Here is a 27,376-nt window from a genome sequence, read left to right as displayed (position 1 = left end):
CATTATCGTCGGGTCCACGTTGAGTCCTCGAGAACACTTTAGCTACAAGAGTTCAAGTCAGGAGACAATCGATAAACTTACCAAAAAACATGCTCAATTTGTCGATGATCTTATTTTGTTACTTATGGTATAGATAGGCCAATCTCTATATTGAAAACATGGAATTTTGTTTTAGCTATACTCATATAGAGATCAGAAATTTGTTATTAGATTGGAGATAGTTTTGTATTTTTTTTGGGTCAGAAAGAAATGACCTTCATTACTATCCAAATGACGGATTACAAGAATTTTCAAGATCAAGACATAAAATCTGCCATAGGAAATAGGGAGGTTCAGCAAGCCAAGTGGGCGGAAGGGTTTCAGTTCTATGAGCCTTGGCGACTCGGGATGGATTACAAGGGTTTCGAAGGATTTCTTTTACAACTCTTTTAACGAAGATCTCATTTAGTTTTTGGATCTTCCATTCGCCTGAGTCTTGATTAAAGCTTGTTTAGTGTTGTGTTCTGTCTGTTTGTTAAGATGATGTATGTTAGACAAAGGTGGTCCAAGGGACAGATGCTTCTAATAACATCATCATGCAAGCATTGAGATAACGCCATTGTGAAGCATTGTGATGACGGAAGTGCATATCACCGGTATGCTGGAATGATGAGAGAAAGGAGTCCAAGTTAGGAAAATGATAAGCTAGTGGTGCTGTTATTCACAATGAAAGTGACGATACGTTCACCACTACACATATTGTAAAAAAAAACCGGTCAACTTGCTTTACCGGGTTTTCTTTACTTATTCATTCTCTGTCATCCGCAAGGCACTAACACCAAGATATTTCTTCTGAATAACTAACAACAAGAGAAACCGATCAACTTTTGTGGTCCCGATTGCCAATTGTATATCGATGGTACTTTGTGGTAAAAAAGGCACCGTTATTTCTTCTGAATAACTATACTGTTAGCTTAGTAGCTCTCGCCAAGTTAATCAAAGAACATGTGAAGATGAATTGGAGCAGATGAAAGGGTCATGCTGACAATGGAAATGCAAACGAGAATTTCAATCAGGTGATGATGGGGTTGATTCAACTCCTTTTTATCATATAGAGACTTCGGTTTATGTCATAAATTAGATATTGTTTCATAGTCTTTTTTTCTCATGCCACAATCGTGTATTCATTTGATTCTCTTCACTGTTCTTCCAACTTAGCGTTAGGATTGTAGTGTTGATGTCAAAATTATCCCAAGTCAAGATACAAAGTGTAGTGAACAATTGTGCAGTAAAACCCGATATATGTAATCACTATGTAATGCTCATCATTAATAGAAACTTCTCATATTTTTAAGTACCTGCCATTTATAAAAGATGTGATTTTGTCACAATAAAGAAAAATATTAATTAAGGATACATTTTAGTAACTCATTAAAAGTTTTTTCATAAATTTCACATTTCTTATCTTATGAAACCGTCATTGGTACTCCTGTTGCATTAATTTCCCTAAATTATCTCTAGCTGCAATTTGAAAGATAAGATTCAAATCTTTAATCATGGTATGGAAAGATTATGCTGAGTCAGCACGGACAAATCGACACTTTGGCGCACGTATGTGTACAATTTCAAAAGTGAATTACGCTTTTGGTCCTCGTACCTTTGGGAGTTTCAAGTCCAGTTCAGTTCAGTCCAGTACATTAAGAAGATCCGTCCACGTCACTAGGACGGGGGAACAGCCGTAGAAATTCAGCATAGCCGTGGTCGCTCGCCGCGAGAAGTCCGAGCCGAATCTCCTGTTTCTTCTTCCCTGCTTCGAAGGAAGCCAAACCAGAATGGGAATCGATATGGCAATGCGTAATCCTTTGGCCATCGCCATCGCATCCATCTTGGTCGCCGTGCTCGCACCCCGTTTCCTGAAGAAGAAGGAGAAGGAAACGATCGGGAGCACCAAACCCGACGAACCCATTTCGGTGGAATCCGCTCCGTCTACCTCCGGCAACGACTACGAGGTGTTCTTGAGCTTCCGGGGCAGAGACACCCGCACCGGCTTCACCGACTACCTCTACAGCAGCCTCGTCGACGCCGGGGTCTCCGTGTTCAGGGACGACGACGAGCTCCGCGTCGGCGAGAAGATCGGCCCGGATCTTCTCCGAGCCATTAGAGCAGTAAGATCTCCATCCCGATTCTCTCTCCGGATTACGCTTACAGCAAATGGTGTCTTCGCGAGCTCGCCCGGATGATCGAGTGCAAGAGAAGTGAAGGGCACATCGTCTTGCCCATCTTCTACAAAGTCGAGCCCGGGCATGTGCGACACCAGACGGGGAGTTTCGGAAAGGCCTTTCATAAAATTAAGAAGCATTATGAGGCAGATGTGGTCCAACGATGGGAGCGAGCTCTCCAAGAAGTAGGAAGCTTAAAGGGATGGGAATCAGAGAGAATTGCTAACGGGTACTTCTTCTTTCACTCGTGATCCTGCTTAGCTAGATCAAAAGTCCGAAAATTTTATACCGCGATCACTTTTGCAGTGGAAAAAAAATGATGGGTTTTTATCAATTGGCTGCTATTTGCTTCCTGTTTATATGTGGATTTGCTTCCGCGGAGATATTGATGATCGGTTTCTTGTATTGGACTTTGCTGTTATTTCACAGACATGAAGCTGAGTTGGTAAAGATAATTATCAGGAAGGTTTTGGGCGAGTTAAAGGAAGCTTTTGCGTTAGACATCACGGAGAACTTGGTCGGGATTAGTAATCATGTAGAGGAGATTATGAGAATGTTAAAAACTGATGACACTGATACTGATTTGTTGGAATCCACGGAATGGGCGGTGTTGGTAAGACGACTCTGGCCAAGTTCATCTACAATAAACTCTCCAGTCAGTTCGATCACTGTAGCTTCTTGGCAGATGTGCGAGAAACAGCAAAAGACAGGGGTGCCCACCATTTGCAGAACCAACTAATCTCCAATATTCTAAAAGGAAAACACAATGACATCTCCAATGTCGATGAAGGACTTAGAATCATCAAAACTAGATTTAAGCATAAGAAAGTCCTCATCCTTCTCGATGATGTGGATGATGTTTCTCAGTTGAACTGTTTGGCTGGAAAACGTGATTGGTTTGGTTCCGGAAGTAAGATCATTATTATGGCAAGAAAAGTGAGTTTTCTTGATGAGGCTCAGGTGGATAACTCGTATGCACTCAATGGATTGGATCCTGACAACTCTTTGCTTCTTTTTAGTAGACATGCATTCAGAAGGGATTTCCCTTTGCCTGAATTTGGGGATCTCTCGCGTGAAATTGTGTCCACTACAGGAGGGCTCCCTTTAGCACTCGAGGTTATAGGATCGTTCTTGTGCGGAAAACGCCTAGTAGTATGGAAAGATACATTAAAGAAGATACGGCAAATACCAGATAAGGAAGTGCAAGAGAAGTTAAGGGTAAGTTATGAAGCATTAGATTATGAGCAAAAACAGATATTTTTGGATATTGCCTGTTTTTTCACCGGAACTGATGGAAGAATTGCATCCTATATGTGGGATGACTGTGAATTTTTCCCAGGGATGGGTATTGAAGCATTGAGTGTGATGTCCTTGATAAAAGTGGGAAATGACCATAGGCTGTTAATGCATGACCAACTGAGAGATCTAGGTAGGGAAATCGTCCAGCAGGAAAACTACGAGGAGCCCTGGAAACGTAGTCGCGTATGGATTCACAAGGAAGCCTTACATGTTCTAGAGAAAAACAAGGCGAGAGTTTTCTTTGATTTACTTTTGTGCACTTAGTCAATGTTTAATATCTACCATAAAGAGGAAAAAGAAGTTAGTAAATTAAATTAGTCCAGCCCTAGTTAATAGAAGGCCTGTTCGTAATATTTTCAACATTGTGTTACTCATTGCATAATGCAAGTCTGTAATTCATGGGAGTAATATCCTTAGAGGGTGCTCTTCTGTGATAATCAAAGGTTCTCAGCTAACTTATGGAGTTTAACTCATTTTAAAGGACATGTTAGCAAACTTAATTGTAGCAGTGTTGAGCATTTTATATATTAGCTTCTAGTGGATTGCGTAAGATAAATTTGTTGAAAGATACTATCCAATGAGTTTAGCTGCAACCATGTGAGCATAGAAATTATTATGAAACAACATATCATAGTTTTGTTTTCATGATGCTTTATTTCTGATCCGTGGAATTCTTACTTTCAGGGAACTAGAAAGATAAAAGCCCTCCGTCTTAATAAAAGTGGCTTAGGCAGGGTGTACAGCAATGTACTGTTTGAAAAGCTACCGAACTTAAGGTTCCTTGAGATGAATAATTTCATCCTCTCTGGAGATTTTGAGTATGTTCTTTCTGAACTACGATGGCTTTATTGGAAAAATTGTCCATCAAATTTGGTAGCAACCAACTTTCATGTGAAGAAATTAGTCATACTTGACTTATCAAGGAGCAAAGTCACAGAGCATTGGGAAGGATGGAAACTTATGGATGTAAGATGAAAAGAGTAGATTTTCCTTTCAAAATATGATCAATAATTCCTAGTGGCTCATGTTTCCCTGCTTTCTTTCTTACAGGTGGCAAGTAATCTGAAAGTTCTCAACATTGCTAATTGCCGTGACTTGAAAACATCTCCTGATCTCACAGCTTTTCAAAATCTGGAGATTTTAATTCTTGGAAAATGTGAAAATCTAACAAAATTGCACCCTTCTATTGGAAGCATCAGCATTCTGATTTCCTTGGATGTGAGAGACTGTTTCAGACTCAAGGAACTTCCAATAGGAGTGGGGCAGCTACAAGAATTAGAGGAGCTTTTTATGGATAGAACTCGGATGGAAGAAATTCCCGTATCTAAAGGTTCAATGAAGAAGCTCAGGACTCTTAGTGCCCAGTATTGTGAATCATTGGCTCGAATACCCAGCTTGTTAAGCCATCTAGCATCTCTGTCAACCCTTGATTTTACGGGATGCAGAAAGCTTGCTGAACTTCCAGATGCCCTAGGGTGCCTTCAGAAACTGCAGCGCTTATCATTAAAAGAATGTAGCTCATTGAGAGGGATCCCCAACTCAATTGGCAAGTTGGAATGTTTAACTGAGCTGGACATATCGTTCACAGGATTTACAGAGTTACCTGAATCCATTGGAGACTTGAGTAATTTAGAAGTTCTGCAAATGGTGCGGTCACATGTAACAAGGTTACCTAGTGTTATTGGGATGTTGGGGAAACTCACCACATTAGATGCCACAAATTGCAACATCCTGGCAGAAGTTTGTAGTAATATTGGTGAATTGTCTTCATTGAAGGCCCTTCGATTGTTGGGGACAGAAATTTGTGGCTTGCCAGAAAGCATTTGTAAGCTTTCTTGTCTCCAAGACCTCAACTTACAAGGGTGCAAGAAGCTCCAATTGCTGCCAAACCTACCCTCTGGCTTGAGAACTCTAGGTCTCACTTGTCAGAGTCCTACATTGCCAATCCTTTCCAACCTGACAAATCTAAAGGAACTCTCTGTCCTAGAATGCACTACACTTGAATGCCTCCCAGAGCTTCCCTCCAAACTGTCAAAGCTTTCCTTTATAGGATGCCAAATGTTGAGAAAGTTGCCAGATTTGTCAACCTTGAAGCATCTTTCAGAATTGAGTCTGACAGTTTGCTCTGAACTGAGAGAAGTCAAAGGTCTGGAAGGATTAGTATCACTCACAATGTTGGATGTGTTGAAGTGCCCAAAGTTATCTAGGCTTGGTAAGGTAGAATGTTTGATGTCTCTGAGGTGCTTAAAGATGGGACCTTCGGAAGCATTAGAGAGGTTGATGGATCGCTCGAACTGAGTAATTTAAAGGTGCTTCCAAGTTGTGAGAATCAAGTTGGATTTCAAGTTCTTAATAGCTTCATTTGCTTGGAAGTTTTGGATCTCACTAAATGCATGTCTATGGAAAGATTGGACCTTTCAACTTTGAAGCTTTTAAGGAAAGCAAGTGTTAGGAAATGCAAGAATCTAGTCGAAATTAGAGGCCTTGACAGCTTGGTATACTTGGAGAGGTTGGATATCTCTGAGTGCACATCCATTAAGAGACTGGATATTGCAAAATTGAAGTTTCTGAGATATTTTTGGGCTTCCAAATGCAAGAATTTATCTAAAGTCCAAGGCCTTGATGTCTTGGAGTGCTTGGAATGGGTGGACATCTCTGGGTGCACATCGATTGAAATATTACCAGACCTTTCATGCTACAACACCCTGAAGTTTCTGAACATCAACCACTGCGAGAAACTACGTGATATTCTGGCCCTGGAGAAATTCTCATCCTGCCAATGGCTCTGCATTGATGGATGCAAGTCCCTAGAGAAACTGCCAAACCTTTCAAAATTTGAAGGTTTGATAGAGTTGATAGTGAAAGATTGTCATGAACTTCTGGATATGTCAGAGCTTAAAGAGTTGAGATCATTAGAATTTATAGATATGTCAAGATGCAAGTCCATTGAGCATCTGCCAGATATGTCGATGTGCAAGAACTTGAAATGTTTGGTTGTAAGAGACTGCGAGAAACTTATTGAGCTTATGGGACTTGGAGACTTGGACACGCTGTGGCAAGTGGATATTTCTGGATGCAAGTCACTGAAACAAATACCAGAATTAACTGGAGCACACATCATGCAGAATTATGGCGAACCTATGTTTCATCCCTTGTATGGGACTATCACTTTCAGCTGATATGCTGCACATAGTTCTACTGCCATGTCAAAGTTGAGAGATTAAAAAGAAGGTGATCACCCATGCCCTGTTCACACCTATTTCCTGTGTTTTAATAGTGTTATCTGTATCAAGAAGTAAATTTTCCTTCATGGCCTTTTCTATTATCATTTCTTTCCGCTATATAGTTCAAGCAATGGAAAGAAGTTGATGCTCTGGCAATTGTTTATTTCTAGAGTGGAACTTCTTCACCCAGTTGGAAACCTTCTCTAAGTATTTTTGATATCATCGTGGGTTGACAACTCGAGTTCTTAATCTTCAACACGAGATTGATTAGTGATGTGCACGTACAGACTTCGGAGGTTATTTTGCTTGGATACCTGATATGTCCTGTTTGTTTCACTAACACAGGGAACAGGTGACTAAAGTAGAACATCTTCTGATGAATTTTTATGTTAGATTTGTAGATGTATATTTGCTGTTACTTGCCTTATCTTTATGAAAATTACCTTATCACGACATTCCATTTCTTGAATTGTTAGCAGGATTCATGCAGTTTATAGAGGCTCTATCTATAATTTGTTTGGGATTGACTACATATTGCAGCTTTCTGTGGAAGGACTTAGACATTATTAAATTTTGGAACGCTTCTCCAGCTTGGACCTTGGAAATTCCTCCGAGTTTATAGGAGAGATGAATCTCAAAGAATTAATATTCCTGGCTATATTGGAGTGCAACAAGCAAAGCTTCATTTGATTTTCACCGAGGAACCAGCGTTTTCTCCTAAATATGATTGAGGAGCTTTCCTCCTTTTCCTTTCATGATAATATTATGCCTGAGAACGTTCCTCAATTTCATTATTGGATCATTATGCAATCAGTTTTGAATGAAGAACTAGAGTTCTTTTTCATTATGCAGTAACAGTGACAATACTTGCAGGAACACCCACGCCTGGTGAACCTATTCTTCATTTTATCTCGATACTTCCTGCACATTCCACGTAAATGAGCAAGGGCAAGGGTTAATGACTATTCTAAATTGAGTTAATAACTAGGGCAGCTGCTTGATCACTACTTATGCTCGTAGTTTTAGTTTGCTTCCTTTGGGGCTTCTTTCATGGGAGTGATGCTTTTCCAAAATGTGTGTTGGCCAGCCTCTCCGTTTGTAAGCTGAGAATTGTAGGATCTGTGGTCGTGGGAAGAAGGAAATGAATCGTGATTGTATCAACCCAGAGAGTGAAAACTGCATTGTATCTAGTCCGTGTATTCGCTTGTCAAACAATGCAGTCTTTGGTAGTTAGCCTGTGTAAGTTCACGATGTAAGAGAACGAGATTTATTTACCTACTCGTGTATCACAGTCGCCATGAATTGACCAGGAAGACACCAAGCAGCAAAACTATGCACTGATTTGCCTTTTCTCTCTTTCTTTTTAGTTCAAGGAACCAGGAGACTCCAAGAACATATGGAAAGCTAGCTGCCTTGTCGAAGAACATTTTTCGACATAGCCACTGGTATTGTGTACCAGCTACGGGAAACCATATATGGCAAGAAAATATCTTTCTAAGACACTAGATGCTATCAACTCGCGATTCTCCAGTTGCTGACTTGCAATTGGCAAAAGTGGCTCCAACCATTCTGGATTGAGAAAGAAGCAATTAGAGTGGAACTGAATATTTTGCATCCTCTGATACGCGAAGAAGTGTGAGAAGTTCACTACATATCTGCAGAAATTTTTGAGAGATATCATTTCTGTCTGAATGGACCATTCCAAATCTTGTATTGACGTGAGGGGAAGACAAACAACTCAGGTATGTTATAAACTGCTTCTGAGGCTATAAATTACTATTAACTCTAATTGCCACCTGCATAAGAAGACCGGTTTATTAAAGATCTCACGTTCCCATGTGTCCAAACTTGTTCAGAAAGATGTGCACTTTACCCTGTAAAGCATATGCTCCACTTTTAGTTCATTTATTAGAGATCTTCTATCTGTTCTGGCTTATAATTTTCTCAACAAGAAGAGAGAGTGTAAGCAATGGTGCTGATGCCAGCAATTCAGGCGCCGTGGGAGCATCCACTTGTCCATTCATCTCTCCAAGTGGTGTGGGAAATGACTGCAACAAAGTGTTCTTGAGCTTTAGAGGCACAGATGCTCACACAGGATTCACAAATCAACTCTACCATTCGCAAACTTGTGGATGTAGGCACTGTGCCAGCTCATGTTCAGAGATGATAAAGACCTCCAAGTCGGCAAGGAGTCTGGGTCAGAGCTTCTCAGCGCAATCATGCAGTCTAAGATCACGGTACCAATTATCTCTCCCAATTATACTTCCAATAAATGGTGTCTTTGTAAGCTCATTCAAATGATGGAGCAGAGAAACAGAGGAAAGTCTTGCTGATGTTTTACAAAGTCGATCCCTCACATGTGCGGTACCTGAAAGGGAGTTTTCGCAAGGCCTTCCGCTCACCCAAAAAGCATTTTGATGCGAAGGCTGTCAAGCCAGGGCAGCGAGCTCTCCGGCAGTGAGTTTCTTATACAGATGGGAATAAGAAAAAATCGCTAATGGGTACCTTCGTTTCCGTTGAACCTTGCGTACTTTCTTTCAACAAGATCTTACTGGGGGTAAAAGAAAGACATTATTTCGTTGCCATAATCATCCTGAACTCTTGCCCGCAGAACCAGGACAACCTATGTACAAAAATTTGCTGTATTCATCCTTCGTCCATATTTTCACCCTAGGAAAGCGTGTGTGATTTCTCTGTGATTATATTTCTCGTTTTTGCGGTCAGCTTTGCAGACGCGACAGCATTGAAAAGGAAAGCGCTGGGCAAGACATCAAATCATCTCATTGCTGAATTGAGGAGTCTATGAAAAGATTGTAAGTACCCAACATGAATTCGTTACCAAAGATATACTTCCTTAAGCTAAATGGGGCCCACACGGAATGAATAGGAAAGCAATGGCCAATTTAGGAAATAAGGAAGGAATGCCTCGTGTTGACGAGAACTCCGTTGGCGCAAATGATAAGGTACTTGGCTCCCTCAAGAGCATTATGTCGCGAGTTGGATTATTCGAGATTGTTTCCTTTGGCCATCCACAAGAGTCCCAAAACCGTGCAATGCTATGATTACCGGTGTGGTGGAGATAGGTAGCTTGCCATATATTGGGATAGATTTCATCAATTCATGGTCACTAAATTTAGAAGATACGCACAATTTGATTGGCGAACTTTGATTTCGATCGTTGCATGCGCTGAACTTTAAGTGCTTTTCTTTTGCAATCCATGCACTTTGATTGGAAACTAGCCAATTCTTGATCCAAACACTGACACGGCGGATGTGCGGTGCCGGCGTGGTGTCCACCTTCGGCATCATGTTAGCACAAAGAAAAAGATTAAGAAAGTGTTTTTTTTTTTTTTTTTTTGGGGGAGGGGGAGTGTTTGTGGAGGAAGGGAAAAGAAGAAGTGAAGAGAGCCACCATCTAAGTAACACTAACACGCGACACGACACGACACGATATGCCGGCACGTTGTTTTTCAAAAAACTGAGAATTCCGGCATGTTGGTACATATTATATATTAAATATATATTTTATATATACATAATAAATTATCATTTTTATGATTTTTTTCAATTAAATTAATTTGAATCAAATTCATAAATAAATAAGTAAATAAAAACTCTTAAAATGAATTTACACTAAAAACATTCATCTGCTATTTATTAATATCATTCATTATTTTAATTTGACAAATTCAACTTTATTTCAATAATTCATAAAACTTTGAAAAAAAAAAAAAAAAACAAGCTATCCATATTTTGAACTTGCATGTTAGATATGTTGGAAGAGGAGAAAAAAAAACGTATGGGATGAATTGTGTATCATCGAAGTGGGAGTCGAAGAGAAGAGAAGAGAAGAGAAAACTAGGTTTCTCAACCACCGGCCGGTGGCGTGGATGGTAGAGCCTTGGCCCTCCCCGGTGGAGGCCAAGGTTCGAAGCCCCTGCGAAGTAGGGAGGCTGAAGCGCCGTGTGGTGACTTAAGCGTGACATCGGGTGGTGGTTTCCCTGCTAGCTTCACCGGGGTTTACGGCGCACCGTCGGTGCAAGCTGGTTCCTCCTATTCCAAAAAAAAAAAAACTAGGTTTCTCTTCTTTCTCCATTTATTATTTTTATTATTGTGTTTTATTTTTTTCACATATATATTTTTTGACGTTTTGTTTATTGAATTTTTAAAATTGACATCGATATCATAATCACATGTCGAAACTCGTATGTCAAAATTCCGACTCGAATGTCAAAGAGTGTCGGAAAAGTTAACCAGGTGTCGAATTTTCCGACACGTGTTGACCGAGTGTCGGAGAGTGTCAAACATGTGTCGAAGTATCCGACACAACACGAAGGCTCTTAGAGAATGTCGGTGCTTCATAGGCCACCATCAGCCCTTTGCCTACATTTCCCAGAATTTGTAGAGGGCGCCATGACCCTCTGTCATTGCAAGGCAGGGTTGCGCAACCCTTGGCACTGTCCTTGAGGGTTTTACCATGTTTGGATGAGTTTCCTATGTTCTTGGTCGGGTCTTGCCGAGTCGAGCCCATAGTTTATTGTTTAGTTTTGAGCTGTTTACTATTTTGTTTCTGCGGAATTTATTCGAGGGTTCTAGTTGAACTAAATATATATATATATATATATATATATATATATATATATATATATATATATATATTGTGATAGCATCTTCTCTTGTCCACATCGCCTAGGGAGGGAGGTCTTGATTAGCTTATAAGGCTTGGGTCCCTTTAACTTGTGTAACGCGTTTTAAAGCCATAAAGGAAAAGACCGTGGCTGGGATGGCGGTTCGTCTGTGCTAGGACAGGTAACCCAAAGCGAACAATATTACACAGTAGGGCCCGGGATGTTACAAAGCCAACTCCCGAGAGCGTGTGGGACCACGGCTCGAATGCTATTCTCGACGCCCATGGCCAACTGCGTGTGGCATGTGGGACCACAGCTCGAATGTTATTCTGACGCCCGGACAATATTACACAGTGGGGCCCGGGATGTTACAAAGCCGACTCCCGAGCGTGTGTGGGACCACAGCTCGAATGCTATTCTGACGCCCATGGCCGACCGCGTGTGGCATGTGGGATCACAACTCGAATGCTATTCTGACGCTCGTGGGGCCACAACAAGGATGCTCTTCTGTTAAAAGGTGACATCGCTTGGATCCCTCTGACCTGTGTAACGCGTTTTAAAGCTGTGAGGGAAAAAACCGTGGATGGGATGGCGGTTCGTCCACACCAGGGTGGGTGACCCAAAGCGGATGACCCAAAGCGGACAATATTACACAGTGGGGCCCTAGGATGGCGGTTCGTCCATGCGAGGCGGGTGACCCAAAGTAGACAATATTACATAGTGGGGTGGGGCCCGGGATGTTACATATATATATATATATATATATATATATATATATATATATATATATTGAAAATTAATAAAATGGAGCAACAAAGACCTCTTGCTATAGCCTCATCGATCCACGAATGGAATAAGGAGCGCGTTGTCCATTGGATAGTAAGGAGCACGTTGTCCATTGGATCCACGGCGAGTCTTCAAGAACACTTCCTCTTACGGTAGCAATAATTTATCAATCTAGGCTACAGATGATATAAACTTAACGAAATTTGCTCATTTCTGGTCAATAGGCCAAAATTATATAGACCAGATGATAAAAAAGTTCATGGAATTCGTAACTGAGATTTTTCATTTTAGAAGGATTACACACATAAAGTTTTGGGAAACTACGTTGCACTTTAGCACTGCGTTTAGACCTCAGGAAGATGGTCAATTAGAAAGCAAAATCCGAACATTCTAAAGTGATGTTAAAGAGCATAAGCGATTGGCACGGCTAGACACAAGCCGATATAATTTTCAATTTTAAGCTAAAAAGGCATCTATTCTAATTGAAGTCGTAAATAAAAAATCGTCGACACATCTAATTTAAAATGTTGCCCTCAACAGAACTAATCTAAATCTTATTAAAATATACTGCATCGCCCCCTTTCATGTATCTTAACTATTAAAAGAAAATTAACCCAACTTAACTATTGTGGAAGTATCACAATACATAATTTATTAAAAAAACATGGTTTAAAATTTTTTTTTTAAAAAGCATATCTTTTTTTTTCTTTCTGTATCTCAATGAATTTCACAAAACAACAAAAAAGTTAATTGAACGAGTGGTACTTTACAGTTAAATTCCTTTGCTTATATGATCAAATTAAATCTTAGTAAAACACTACAAAACACTACAAACGGCCTTCCTTTTCCTTGCGTTTTATGCTCTAATTAACTTCATTTTCGCTCCAAAAAAAAAAATTAACTTCATTTTCGGCTGATATAATTGTGAAGCATGTTACTATTATTAAGACAATCTTATGCATCAGATTACCTCTGGGGCCAATATTATTTCTTATGTTGGATGCATAAAATCATAAAAGTACGATTTATATTTATTGTTATAACAAGAAAATGCAGTCATCTATTATGTGCCTGAATAACATGAGAAGGGCCCCTTTTTCAGCTAGCAATTTACTTTGACCTGACAATTTTAGCTTGCACTTTATTTTATTCCTCATCACGTTGAAAATTGTCATCTTTAGACGGTACTACAGAGCTACAAAACGACGTTCCTCATAAGTTTACTGATGAGGACACAGTAGGCATATATGTCACATCCAAAAATTCAATGTTGAGAACGAAGTCTGGGTGCCTTGTCGAGGACATCAGTAGAGATGTCTTTTTGGGAAGTTACCTAGAGAAAATGGAAAAGGCAAAGGCAAAGGCAGAGGGAAAGGAAAAGGAGGAGGGAAAGTGTAAGACAACGAGGGGAAGATTGCAGAGAAGAGGGTGAGGTAGAGATTTTGGGTCCTTGTGTCGACCTAAGACCCGCATTTGAGGAATCGGGTGGATTCACACTTGAATGACCCTCTTGAAACATCCTTGGGGAACCTTCAGCATAATTCTCGTAACGCTCCTCCCTCATGAAAGCAACAAGCTGTGAATTGTGAGAATCACCCATCATTTGCCTCTCCAGGATCTCCACGTACTCCCTCCACCATTGCATATAGCTGCTTTTCTCCAAAAATATGTCAGGGGAAACCTTGTACTTCTCGATCAGACCCAGAACACATTTCTCAAACTCCACCAGTTTCACTATTTTGGAACCGTTTGATGATCCTCCGCTTTCCAGCAATCTGCACGACCGGATGGCCTCCTCCACGTGTGCCCAAAAGCACAAATCCTCCGTCACGCTCGACTTGACATTGTTCAATTTCAAATTCGAAAGGCCAGCCTTCTCCTGGTATTTTTCTCGTTCAGATGATCGTCCAGCCATTCTTCTACCAGCCTGTAGTGTTTGGATTTTCCTCGATTTATGTAATCCCTTCGACCCCTTCTGTAATATTCTGCTATGTCCAGTGGTTCCACTATCCTGCAGTAATTTGTCCCTCCAAAGAGCCAACGGTACCGCAGTGGCGTGCCCCATATTTGAGGCTTTTCTCCGCTTCTTTGACCACACCCTCCCAGTAATCCGAGAGGATTGTCTTGTACTTATCAACTCCATTGTCGTGCCTTTCTCGTGCATTTTTGAAGCTGTCACAGAAACCAGGACCCCTGCCGTTGGCTTTGCATACCTTCATGTACCACTCCAAGAAAGGTACACTTTCATTTGGTCCAGTTGCTTGGCAGGATCAAATGCCTCTCTTTATTGTCTTAAGACGTCTCTTTCACGCTTTAGTATTTCATCTATCAGAGCATCACTGCCCTCATTCAGCTGCTGTCATTGCAATGAGAGTCCACTCGATCAAAATTTATAAACATTCATAACATTTAGAAGCTTCCAACTTCAGCAAGTTTTCCTTTTATCCTGTTAAAATTCTGAATTAGTCTATCCGCATTTTAATTAGGTTAAAACATGGTCAATGGCAAAAGTGAGATATATGTGTGGTTCCAAGCAGCACAACTATCTACTAAAAAGCAAACTTCCCTTGATGGAATGTAACCATGAGAAGAAGGTCAAGTTCAGATACCTGTATTGGCTTGAGGCCAACCACTGTGACTTGAGTAGTAACCCTAGCCTTATATGAATCTGCTTCTTGCTCATTCAACCATGAACAATCATTGTGAATTAATCTTTGCTCTAGCCATCCAATGACAGTCTTATAATCAACACTTCGGGACTCTCTGTTTCCAACAGCAATTTCCGACATAAGCAGCTCCATGATGGACTCGGGCTTCAAAATAGGTACCACCTGATTCAGAACACATAAGGAAGGTGCCAAAAGGTTTGTATTGACTTGAGTTAGTGGTGGAAGAGTGAAGGAATGGTCTAGGAAAACAATCATCCATATGAGCTACACACAAGAAGCACGAATTCCATGTTAAATATTACGATACAGCTTGTCGGAAGGCATTGTCCATGAGGAGTGGCGAATTGCAATTGATACAGAGGGGGAGTGTTCCCTTTGTTGTGTCGAGTGTGTTTAAAGCCATAACATGAAAAGGGAGGCGATGAATCCACCCGGTCAGTGTCCTGTAATAATATAGGGAACTGAGTCCTTGGACTTGGCTGAAGCTACCACCTGCGTTGAAGCAAAATAAACATCAATTCATATTCTCAACTTATAGGTGCCAAATACAGTCTTTCAAATGAGATAAATATGCACAGTTAATAAATGAAATGAAAATCTGCGCAATCATATGATTCAGTTCAATGAAAGATTCAATTTATAGGGATTTTTGCAACTATGCTCAAAACAATGAGAAAAATCATTTCCATAGCAGAACAGTGCTTCACTTCTCATCTAATAGGCTTAATGATAGATGGTGAACAACTCAAAACTCCTCAATTGTAGCAATTATTAGCATGTCTACATAAGCAACGATTTCTGTAAGCAGCAATTCCTAGATACATGCGTACTTATGATCTCACAGCCGATAATAGTAATAACTAGAATGGATAACTTGAGAGAATATATAGAGTTGCTACCTTTTCTTTGAGTCGAGAGAGCTCGTTTCGAAAAGAGTTAAACAGAGAAATTGCAGCTTTGTTTATATGAAAAGTTGGATTGTTTTGGAGCATAGGAACTGAAAGTTGGGGATCTTCAATGAAGGAACCAAATCTCTTTCCTCTTCAAGATTGCCTGTAGTAACCGGTGAGGTGACAAAGGCAATGATATTGTAGTTCAGGCAGTGAAATTCATTGATTATTACAGGGTTATCCCCATCTGACCGGAAAATCGCGGATTTAAGTCATGGAAACACCCTCTTTACACAACGCAAGAGGAAGTGTTGGTTGATTCGCCACTCAAGTTCGATATGGCAGTCCATGAATCCTGAAGAAGATTTGATGACACAGCCAAGTTTGCCAAATATAGTCCATCGCTGAATCTAAAGATCAAGAAAACAACATACTTCTCATCAAGAACGTGGATTATCAGTAAAGTCGATGCAAAATGCATTCTCTCCACCGGTTGCCGAACCTAAATTTCTGTTTCAGAAATAAAAGGCAAAGGAAAGAAAATTTCTTTATGCACAGAGAATCTATATCTCGGTCCATCTTCAGAGCTTCGTTGGATCTGCGCAGACACAGCTATTTTTAACCTGATTCCAGAAACAAAAAATGAAGTGCCAGCTTGCTCAATAAATCTTCCAAATCACCCAGCCGGTATGAGTGAGATATGGATTTGACGAAAACTTACGGAAAAAATCATAGGTTCGCATTCACTGGTTTTTTTAATAGAAATTGATCAATAGACTTGACCATTGACATTTTAATTGTGATGGTGATTAATCGAGTATTTTTGACTTGTTTATAACTTTGTTGAGATGAAATTACTCATATGTCATTCGATATGTAATTTTACCTTGAATTTGGATTATGGAGTTTTGGTATTATTGTGTATACATACATAGTGATTGTTCGATTTGCTTAGAAGAGATATACTATTCACTAAACTATGGTTATTTATTTCACTCATTTTTCAGGTTTTTCAAGCTCCTCTACTAGCGGCCAATAGTATGAGAATGCTATCGATGGGATTTTCAGGAGCATGATTTTGATATGAGCTTAGCTAGTTTTTTTTTTTTTATATTTTTTGTAGATAGTTGTTGGGTTGGATGAATTCTAAATTGAACATATTCTTTATGATAATGATAGAAATTCTTATATTGTAACCAACCTGTTATTTTATTCAATATATATGGATGGAGATATATGTTATTGTTAATAGGTAATTGGTTATGTTTGACACAATGTCCTTCATACGAGAGGATGGCTGAGTCATCCTTTTTCTTATTGGTTTCAGGATGATATATGATATGGTGGTTGACTCTATCAAGAGTGAAACATCCTAAATTGGATCTTCCGTAATTGTTGTCTATGGCATCCCCAAGAGTCATGAGCTTGCATTGGATGTTATAATTATTTGTCATCATTTTGTGGTCGGTAAGAGGGTATGCGCAATCCGGTCGGTGAACTTCGGATTTTAATCATCGAACGCGCTCAAATTTCAGCTGCCGACGTAGTGTCTAACTTGGGCCAGCGTAAGCCCCAAGAAAAAAAAATATATTGATATCGTAAAAATAAAGATAAAAAAGAAACAAAAAATGGGTAGAGAGCCATTAAGAACATGTGGGCCGAAAGTTATAGAAAGAAGCAAGAAAATGAGTACCCTCCAATTAAATTGTTTAGTTTTTTTCTTTAGTTCATAAGTTAATAAAAATCAAATTGTTGATATGCTTGCTAAAAAAAAGAAAGCAAAATTTCTTAGAGCTTAGAAATAAGCTTATAAAATCAATTACATCTCATGTGCAAATCTAAAATACATACAATGAATCCATCTTATTAGATAAACGCACAGTGGTGCTCCTGAGCTCTTTCGATGTGTGGTTGACATTTGGTGTTCTTCATGAGTGACATCTTTCTTTACTTTCTTTAGAAAAAATTTCCTTTTATTTTTTTTATTTTACTTGAACTAAAAATTTTACATCTTAATTTAAGAGGTATACGATTACTTTCGATATCACGAAAGTCCCTTATTCTCGTGATGATTGAGTATAATCATATCGGTTTACTCCATTCAGTAGACAATGCCAAGAAGGCACCACCCAGCACTTTGTCGAGTTTGAAATTCTTGTCAAAATTACATATCAAAAGGTGCGGGGAGCTGATAGAAATCAAGGGTTTGAAAGGGCTAAAATCCTTAGCAAAACTAAAAGTATCTGCATGTGAGAAGTTGTTCGACATCAACGGCCTTGAACCCCTAAAGTCTTTGAGACATTTGGAATTGTCTGATTTCGAGTCAGATGCTCTACCAGTGATTAATGATCTATTTCAAGTTTAAGGCCTTGACAAATTGAAAAACTTCGACGAGCTGCTTTTCTAAAGGTGCCAGCCCCTTATGAGGCTGGACCTTTCACAATTAACATATCTGAAATTTTTAAGAGTTGAAAAATGTCACAATCTAGTCGAAATTAGGGGCGTCAAGGGAGATTTGGTCCCCTATGGGGGCCTTCCTATGCCGTCATCTATAGTTGGTCTAAAGATGTCTATCGCAGGATTAAATACGCGGTACAAGACGACCGACAATTTTTTTCCTATTATATGGAGGGCAACAAATACTTAGCGCATAGTTACTCTTATTTAAGACAAAGAAAGTGGAAATTTGAAAGGCCCATGGGAGTGCATGTCTCCCGCGCCCATTTTTCTCTCCATGCGCATGCATGCCCACAAAAATAGGCAGGCGCCTTGCGAGAAAATTATTGTGCAGGCCCGGCCTCTCCACGTAATCATGGGCCGGCTTATCCACGTGGCGTCATGTGTCGTCCAATCATGGTCCCATTTTCTCTCTCCATCTTGAGTCCTCTCTCTTCATCAATGACATCTGTGTCCTTCCTCTCTCTGTTCCTTCATTTCAAAATTCCACTCCCTTTCTCCCTCTCTCTCCTGCGTGTGAAGACACTCTTCCTTTTTGTCTCGTGTGTTTTGGCTTCCAAAGATGGGTGTGACTTCTCCTCAAAACCACGGGCAGTTTTTTTTTTTTTGTTTTGTCAGCTTCCACAAGAAAACATCCCTCCTCAAAACCAGTTGCCATGCTCGCTATGCATCCTGAAATGATTTTTTTTTTTTTTAAAATGGAATCTTGCACCCCATGGATGAGGCTTTCCTGGCTCTTGGTGGTGCATTTCAGGATTTCTTGAGGTTTCGCTGACTTGGGTATGTTCTTTTTATCTGTTGGGCTGTGTGGGAATACCTCTGTTTTTTCATTGCACGGGAAAAAAGTCTGGTTCTGGGCATTTGACCAGGTCAAAGAGAGTGCCTTTTATTGGAAAAATTGAGAATAGGAGATTCATTTCTGAGAGGGAAGGAAGATTCGTAGCAGTGAACTGAAGATAAAAATGTCTCTTGTTCTATATTATGTTGGTGGCGTGATCTTTGGACGCATTTGGGCATTGAAGATTCGTTGATGGAACCCAGATAGAGAGAGCCAAGCTCGAGAACGAGAGAATGGTGCTTCTCATCCGCCAGAAGGAGCTCTAATTTGCTCGATCTTCAACAGCAGCAGCAACATTCATCCAACAAGAGGAGTGGTGGCAGCGATGAGGGTTGAAAGGCGAAGGATTTTGAAAGAAACTAAAAGCCAAAAACTCCGGCTCACGCAAAGCCTCGTTACCCGATTCAAAATTTGTTTCGATTGTGTCTTTCTCTTGACCTCCGTGATTGGGCCGAGGTCCGATGGCACCAGCAGTGTGCGACTGGACGGTGGCTCTGCGACCAGGAAGAAAGCTCCGACCACCAACCCAACCGTGGCCAATTCGAGGGTGGAGACGTTGTGTGACTTGCTCGATGGAGGATTGATAGCTTAGGACCCTATTCTTACAAAAGACATGTGTGTCTGCCTTTTCCATGAGTTATGGTGGATTTCTAAAGAACAACCACCTCTCGCTCATTTCGTAGTGCATGCTGGCGGACTTTTTAATGGATTTTGTGTGGTACGTTTTGAAATTATTTTGATTGACTGAAAAACGAAAAGTGGTATGTGCAAGTCTGATACCAGTGGATGCCTTAAGGCTTTTACTTCATTTTCAACGACTGAGAAAGGGCACTAGCAATCACGGTATTTTCACTTTTGCCTCCGTTAGTTCTCTGTAATTGGGATATGCTTCAAGCTTTCCCTTTGTTCAATACTGCTCTTTCTGCTTGGATGCTTTTTCGTGTTTGATTTATCGAGGAGACTAAGGTGATTTGTGTAGTTCCCATCCTTTTCTTTCAGATGTAAGTTGATGACTGTGTGTGAGTTAACTATGAGAAGTTAAATTAGTTTGTGAAAATCATTAGCCTTCTGTTGTTTGCACCTTTCAGCTAGATCTAGAATTCGAAATCTATAACTATGACAGGCCAACAAAACTTGGTTCTTTCTTGACACATAGATCACCAACCACCAACAAGATAACTCGTGTTGGTACTGTGAGATGAGGTATTGAATGTTAAAGCTACTACTGGATTGTGTTTTCTGAGTATAAAATGCAGGTGCCTGTGTAGTCTGCCTTCTTGTTTTTGGAGTGCTTTTGGTGTGGACTTTATTCAGGAACATTCACCATGGTTTAGATCCCTGACCTACATAATGCAATACAAGGGGGAAAATGATTTTTTGTTGTTAGCTAAACATCTCTAAACTCTCGTCATCATATTGAAATCTAATTTATCAATTCCCTATGCTCGGTCACCATTGCTCATTTTTTTAAAAGATTTTTTGATCCTTGTACTGATCTTCTGTACATCTTACTCTAATATTTGGTTCATGTCCATTCATCAGTGATTTTTCTAATGTATCTTGCCTGATGTTGTCAAAATATTCTAAATCTCCTTCTCTTTCATGCCTGTCTTTTTTCTTTTGATGTTTTATCTCTGACTTTATTCGGCAGGAATTCGCTTTTACATAGAAGCTGGCAAGCCCAGAAGAAAACAATGATGTGAAAACTCTGGAAACACAGCCCGATAAGCAAAGAAACAAGAAGTCCATCATCTGGGAACACTTCACAATAGAAATTATGAGTCCTGGACATATAAGGGCATGCTGTAAGCAGTGCAATCAAAGTTTTGCCTATGGCACAGGCTCAAAGGTCATTAGCACCAGCCAGCAAAGTAAGTTGACACAATGCTTCAGGGGTAGTCATGTTCTGGATCATTGGAGGCATTAAAATGGATCACGGTGCCTCATCAAATTTTACAAACCTTAAAATGATCTTACCAATGTTCCAATGAATAAGTTAGCAACCAACTTTTTCTCAAGTTTTACAAGTGTAGCACTCTAATAAATTTACAAATATGTCAATAAATTAGTAAGTTTGTAACTTCTTTCATTATGAAATTGATTTTTATCAACTAAAAATTTTCTATAGTTAGTGTTAACAAATTTTTTTTGGTCATAAGCAAGCTCTTCATTCACTGAGTACAGGCCCAATTACATGAAAAAGGGGCATCAATTGGTTTACGGCAGACCCATCAATTAGTTTCCCCTCGAAATCAAGGCAGATGCATGCCATGGAACCTTTGGAAGATCCTTCATGGAAAGTTATGTCAATGTTTGGCTTGAGAACTTGGTAGTTTCCATCTTGTGGGTAAGTGTCTTGGGCTGTTTCTATTCTCTGATTCTCGGCCATTCCATTTTGAGAGATTCATATGCATAGCCATGATAGACACCATTGTTGTTGCAGGATCTGGTAAGTGATGCTTGAAAATAAAGGAATATCTTTATGTCCAAATATGCCAAAAAGTGACCGTGATCAGTTCAAAAGACGGGGGGCTTTGAGGTGATTACCAATCTCCAATGGCCATCCTTCAATTCAAATAACTTCCTGATTTGAAATCCCAATGCCTATCTCAGAGGCCAACCTTATCTGTTTCGTCCTTTGACAAAGAAGGAACAGATGTTTGACAGTTTCAAGTTCCTTTTCGCAAAGAGGGCATCTCGACTCAGGTACAATCTTCCTTCTGAATAGGTTTTCTCTTGTGGGTAGGGCATTTCAGCACACACTTCACGTAAACACTCTTACTTTGGGTTGAGTCTTTAGATTCCACGCCTTAGTCCAAAGGGCTTTTGGAGTTTGGTAGGACGATGAGGCTTGATTTGCTTCATGCTTAGTCTCAATGTCCTGGAGTTGGTGTAGCCACTTTTTACAGCATAGCCTCCCTCTTGGTTGCGTGTCCAGACTATATTCTCTTCTGTCGGTGTTGTTAAGAGAGGGATAGCTAGAATATCATTTACTATATGCTCATCACAAAGAGAGATCAGCATGTGCTCATTCCATTGACCTTCCTCAGCATTTCTATCACCCTATTCAGCCAGTATATTCTTGAGCGCATACCCCAGTAAATTTCTCCCTGTTTCCACAGATATTTAATTTGCATTTTCAGTTGCTGCATTTTGTCCCTGTCATGATGCAAGCTCTGCTCATTTGTTGACTCCTAAAGTTCCCTATTCAAGCAGTTGACTTGACTATTAGCATTAGAGAACTTCTGCTTGCTCCACTTCTATAGGGCCTCTATTACTTTATGTAGTTCTTTAGAAAGTGTTCATTTTTTATGCCTGGAGTATTCCATGCTGAACTTACTAGCTGACCACATTCATTATCTTCAAGCTAGTATGCTTCAAACTTAATTTCTCTTTCTTTTTGCAGGTTCTGCTGAGAGAGTTGGCAAGATAGGACTATGGTCGGAGCCTATAGCAGGTAATGCATATGCTTCCACTTCTGGGATGTCATTCTTCATTCTACATTGCATGGAGCTCTATCTAGTCTATCTTTCACATAGGCATCCCCATTCCTATTATTTGCCCATGTAAATGCACATCTTTACATCAAGATCCATTAGAGAGCATGCATTTGTAATGTCTTATATCTCAAAAGCCACTGACCTATGGTGCTCCGCCATATGCTTGCCTACTTTTTCCCAGTGTACAAAATTTTCATTGAAGCTCAGTCTCCCCCACCCCCAACCAAATTGAGGAAGCTGGTTTTGGAGGTTGATTATTGGAGCGTATACAAATTAGGTCAAACATTTCATTGTGACTGAGTCCATTGTTGGCACCACCCTGTCAATTGGTAAAATTGCTGATCCCCCTGCTATTCCATTTGAATTCACCCCTGCATAGTTCTGGAATTTGATTCATTTCAAGCTCATACCACAGGTTCTTGACTCTCTGTTCCCATCAGAAAAATAATGCCAGGCCTTTCCAGAGCCTCAATGCCAAGATTGTCTAGGGTGTGCCCAACCACTGATAATTCCAGCATAAAATTTTCATGGGAACCTCAAAGGCTTATTAATGCTAGCCGCCACCAAAGCCCATATCTGAGGATCCTCCCAAACCTGAATTGAAGTTTCCAAAAGTTTGGTCTCATCTAAGGCAAGAGAGTTCACCTTTTGAGAAGCATAAGGACTATACCTTCACTGTGTTTTGTCTCCGCCTGTTTTCTTCATCTTGCTACATTTCTTTTGGGGCCCTTTTGAGATGCCTTCTAGCATTGTAGAGTCGTTTGGAGCTGTTATCAGCATCAAGCTCTTTTCTTAGTTTTTTTTAATGGATCCGTGTCACCTTTTCCAATTGCTTCCATCTCCTCAGCAAAAATCTATGCTGACTTTTCCAGATTGTTCCCACTACTAGGAACCAACGAAGTCTTTCCCCTGGGCTCAGAGGACACCGTTTGCTGGGGGGGCTGGAGTTTCTGGAATAATCTCATTATCTATGGTTGTATCCTCTAGTATTGCATAGAACAGCTTCCAAAGAGGATCTTCTTCCAAAGCAACTATGATCATCAGTTTCTAACCGGTTCTCATCATATTCTTCTTCCAAAGCCTGTTGCTGCTGCTATTCGCCTTATGGTTTCCTCCGAGACGTGATCCATAGGTAATCTGGGCACTTGAACCCAAAACTCATAATGTGTGTAATTGTAACTGTTCTGTGAAGTAGTTGGCATCCATGGTTTAAGCACCAAACGATTGCTGGAGAAAGACCAAGGCCTCATCTCACGAATTCTGTTCATTTCATTTTCAGACTTAAAGGTAAAGGCTAAAGTTCTCACAAATTCTGTTCATTCCATTTTCAGACTGCTAAAGTTCTCAAGTCTACCCGATTAAAGGTAACTGAATCCACTCTCCATGCTCACTTCATAGTGTTTTGGAAGGCTTAGAGATTGATATTGGGGTTGTAGAACAATTGCCTAAACATAGTTAGACGACATTCTTATATTCTACCAGTTGGGACCATACCATCTATCTCAGCCAGGTCTTTTTCTGACCACAAATTGCACAATTTTTTGTATAGTAACTCGAGAATCTGAGTTATCTAATTCTTCCATCCAAGAGGCACGAGAGGCAGACAGCTTACTCCATATGAAAAAAGTATAGCAGAAGCAGCTATTCCAATAAATTCATTCTCGGGGTTGTATCCCAATGGAGCGTAATGGTAAAATGCTATCCAAAGACAATGCAGTGCTCTAGGAGGATGATGGGGGTAGGGGGGCTTTTGGGTTGGGGCTTTTGTAATGGGTTTGATATTTGGGCGAGGATTAACCATAATTGTTCCTTTCAGCTAACACGATGGTCATTGATTCCATGCCTTGTAGGGCGTGATGCAAAGGGAGATCGGGTTGTATCAGAAGTTGGGTTTGGGTTAGCTTATGGAACAGTGAATATGGTTCACGGGGAGGTTGGGGATTTTGGGGAAAGGGTCAAAGTTGAAAAGGAAATGGGAGATTTTCATCTTGGTAAAGACTAGATGAATAGACTGCTGTATTCAGCGAAGAACATTAGGGTTTTTTTGGGTGGAAACTGCCACTGTTGGGGTAGGATTCCCATCGAGAGAGGATATCCATGAATTCCAACTCAATTAGGTAAAATGTTGGTGGAAAAGGTGCAAAATTATAGATTCCAAAGACACAGCAAACGGGTTTAAATTTACATTCCTATTTGAAGTTCTTATTTCTACAAGCCAAACACATGTTCAAGGGAACAAGAAACTGGGAATTAAAAATTTTCCTTTCCTTTGAAAATAATAAGTGCAGACTTTGTCATTGACCATAAGGCTCCTTAGAACTTAAATGTGGGTTTTCTAGTTCTTTTCTTTAATTTGTAGTTTTCATTTTGGGCTGAAAATTGGAACGCAGGCGTCACGCTTTATGTAGCAATTGTCAAGGCCACTGCAAGGTCTCGATCCTGAACATCAATCTGTTGTACAGAAGCCCACACTACTTGCCATATTTCAGCGATGCAGGCACCATGTCATTTTGGATAATAATTGTTCTCGTGTTCAGTAGTAGTTGATCAACAACAAAAAAAGCCCGACATTAATGGAAAATTCTTCGTCACATTATGCACAAAATGAAGAAAAAAGTTGAGTTCTTTCTAGAGAAGAGCAAGCCCCATTGCATGCACGAGCAGAATTGGGATTCGCATTTTCTGCTACGTCCTTTGCTCTTTGAAACTATTCTTTCGTGTAAGAAACAATGCTGCCGCTGGAGCCCACAAACTTCGAAAGAACCTGAACTTTCACGCATGACTTCAATAGCTCCTCATCCTCATGCTCTTGGGAAAGTGTCTATCTATTGTACACCTCTTAAATAGCTCACTTCCATTATTACTATGCGTTTGCAGGGAAAGCATCTTTCTATTGTACACCTCCCAAGTAGCTCTCCCATTATTATTATCCTTGCCATTTCCTACGTGGTAGCCTCGATAAGTAGATGTTGATTTCTAATAATTATTTTCATCGAAATTACGGTATCTCTTTTGTGTTGCTTGCCTCCTTTCAAAAATTGCAAATTGGCACAAGAAAAATTATAAATGAGCGGAATATGAGATTCCATAATTATTAAACTGTTTATGATAAAAAAAAAAAATCGCAAAAATCAATATTACTTAGAACAGCCGGCCCAAAAGTTAAAGCAAAGAGGCAAGAACATTTCTTTCCCTTACGGATGGACGAGCCAACTCTCTTTTTATTTCTATTAGCGAAGCTTTACATGCTGAAGCTTTCTAATGTCCTATTTATAGGCACCAATCTACTGCTTTAGGAACCTTAGCTTTTGCAACGAAATTTTTTGAAATGTGTAACCAAAATTCCTGAACAAAAGATTCACACGTTTAGCCATGAAGATTGAAGCCCACAAATTTTAAAAGACAAATTCCTAAACTTTAGGAACCTTAGCTTCACGTACGACATCAAGAGCTCCTCATCTTTTATTTTCTTGTGAAAGCGTATGTCTCCCGAATAGTTCCCTACTATTAGGCTTAATATTCACGACACGGTAGCCTATGGACGTTGATTTCTAGATCCCATGGTGCGTTCAATTAGAGAACAAAACTTCACGCGGACGTTTCTAAGAACATGCTGATTGCTTTCCCTTTTTCTTTTGGACTGGCAATCAGTGCTTTTTCACATTGACTCTAAAAAGTAGAGGTCATGATGACTGGGAGACACGGAAAGGAAGAGCGATTGGGACAGATGAGAAAAATAATTGACGAATGCATTGTCTCTATCTTATCCCTGTTATACACAAGCATTTAGGAAACACGGGAAGATTTGAAATATAGGAAAATTTTAGGTATTACTAAAAGAGAGAAATTGAGTAAATTTTATGTATTTCTCAAAGAAAAATTTTACTACTCGAAAATGTGTGTGGGTGAGTGGTTTCTTTCTTTTGTTATTCTAAATTGCATATGGCTTAGATATTAGTACTTGATTGATGAAATTTGGGATTTTGATGACGCGAGCAAAGTGTTGGTTGAGTCATAGATAAGCACTATCACTACAAAATCTGACTTATAATTTTCTCGAAGCGCTTTTTTTGAAGAATGATTCGCTTCCTCTATTTAAAATATATTTGGTTATGTTTATTCCCTTATGCAAATTCTTTTCATTTCATATTATCCATGAGGATGCTCAGTTGGAAGAACAATTGCTTCAACTAACCCATATGTTCTCTTCAACAAATTCCTTAAGTTCAGCCATCTCTGTCCTTTAACAATTCTTTTCATGGTAAATTATTAGTATGTTTTGATCATATGCTATATTTTCTTCACAAGATTCCCCAGTCATCTTAGATTCCTTAATTAGATTTACATGTCAAACTTGACCAAGTGCGGAATACCGATCAAATTCATTCTATATGGAAAAATCATGTTCTTATTTTATGTTATGTTCATTCAACATCAAAATATAGCAATCCAGGCTCAAAATGGATGCAAAGTTCAAGTCGAGGCACTGGATCAAGGCAATGCATACAAGCCCCCCAAACAGTCATTGTGTAGATAGGTTTCTTGAAGGTTCACATTCCCTAACCCCAATCGAAGGGAAAGATCTCGAGGGATGGTCCACAAAATGCGTATGATGGTCAAGCCATGAAGGATCCCCCCTTGTCACTTCCCCCGTAATTTTCCACTTACATTGCTTTTCCAACTCGTGTCTGTACTCTGTCCATGCCAGCCACAGACCGAGCTTTCATGGATAGTGCATGTCGGCCCATTCGTACGAGTGCATTCCACATTTTCACAATGACTCCAAAAAGCAAGTCTCACGAAGGCTTCCAATAATTTCAGCAGTAGTGCCGTATCGCAACTATTGCATCACCCATCAATTCCGAAAACAATCTCGGTAGAATATAA

General features: G+C 39.9%; 2 protein-coding genes and 1 long non-coding RNA gene across 16 annotated transcripts; all 3 read left to right on the top strand.

Moving 5' to 3' along the window:
- Positions 1–2,145: 2,145 nt before the first annotated feature.
- LOC104436190 (disease resistance protein RPV1-like) lies at positions 2,146–5,795 on the top strand. Its single transcript, XM_010048924.3, has 4 exons — positions 2,146–2,427; positions 2,628–3,725; positions 4,182–4,463; positions 4,548–5,795. The coding sequence occupies exons 2-4, from the start codon at positions 2,799–2,801 to the stop codon at positions 5,793–5,795; spliced, it is 2,457 nt and encodes an 818-aa protein (XP_010047226.2). The 5' UTR covers positions 2,146–2,427; positions 2,628–2,798.
- On the top strand, positions 5,795–9,960 carry LOC104436189 (putative adenylate cyclase regulatory protein). 6 transcript variants are annotated; one of them, XR_005549841.1, is made up of 4 exons: positions 5,795–6,728; positions 8,089–8,463; positions 8,707–9,534; positions 9,609–9,960. XR_005549841.1 is itself a non-coding variant. In XM_039310158.1 (2 exons), the coding sequence occupies exon 1, from the start codon at positions 5,891–5,893 to the stop codon at positions 6,674–6,676; it is 786 nt and encodes a 261-aa protein (XP_039166092.1). In that variant the 5' UTR covers positions 5,795–5,890; the 3' UTR covers positions 6,677–6,728; positions 8,089–9,960. The 6 variants fall into 6 exon arrangements, 4 of the variants coding, with proteins under 4 accessions (XP_039166092.1, XP_018725221.2, XP_018725220.2 ...); XR_005549840.1 differs by having other exon boundaries at positions 8,707–9,960; XM_039310158.1 differs by having other exon boundaries at positions 8,089–9,960.
- A 9,086-nt stretch (positions 9,961–19,046) lies between these two features.
- Positions 19,047–25,317, top strand: LOC104436198. 9 transcript variants are annotated; one of them, XR_005549886.1, is made up of 8 exons: positions 19,047–19,707; positions 20,641–20,860; positions 21,174–21,336; positions 21,433–21,695; positions 22,396–22,446; positions 22,671–22,818; positions 22,905–23,621; positions 23,769–24,014. It is a non-coding gene; the product is annotated as an uncharacterized LOC104436198 (long non-coding RNA). The 9 variants fall into 9 exon arrangements; XR_005549884.1 differs by having other exon boundaries at positions 19,047–19,832; XR_005549891.1 differs by lacking the exon at positions 19,047–19,707 and having other exon boundaries at positions 19,891–20,860; positions 21,433–21,528; positions 21,603–21,695.
- Positions 25,318–27,376: the final 2,059 nt, after the last annotated feature.

Source organism: Eucalyptus grandis, chromosome 3, assembly GCF_016545825.1.
Source record: "Eucalyptus grandis isolate ANBG69807.140 chromosome 3, ASM1654582v1, whole genome shotgun sequence".
NCBI classification, from domain to species: domain Eukaryota; kingdom Viridiplantae; phylum Streptophyta; class Magnoliopsida; order Myrtales; family Myrtaceae; genus Eucalyptus; species Eucalyptus grandis.
The sequence above is the reverse complement of the archived record's forward strand: the minus strand, read 5'-3'. Positions and strand labels throughout refer to the sequence as shown.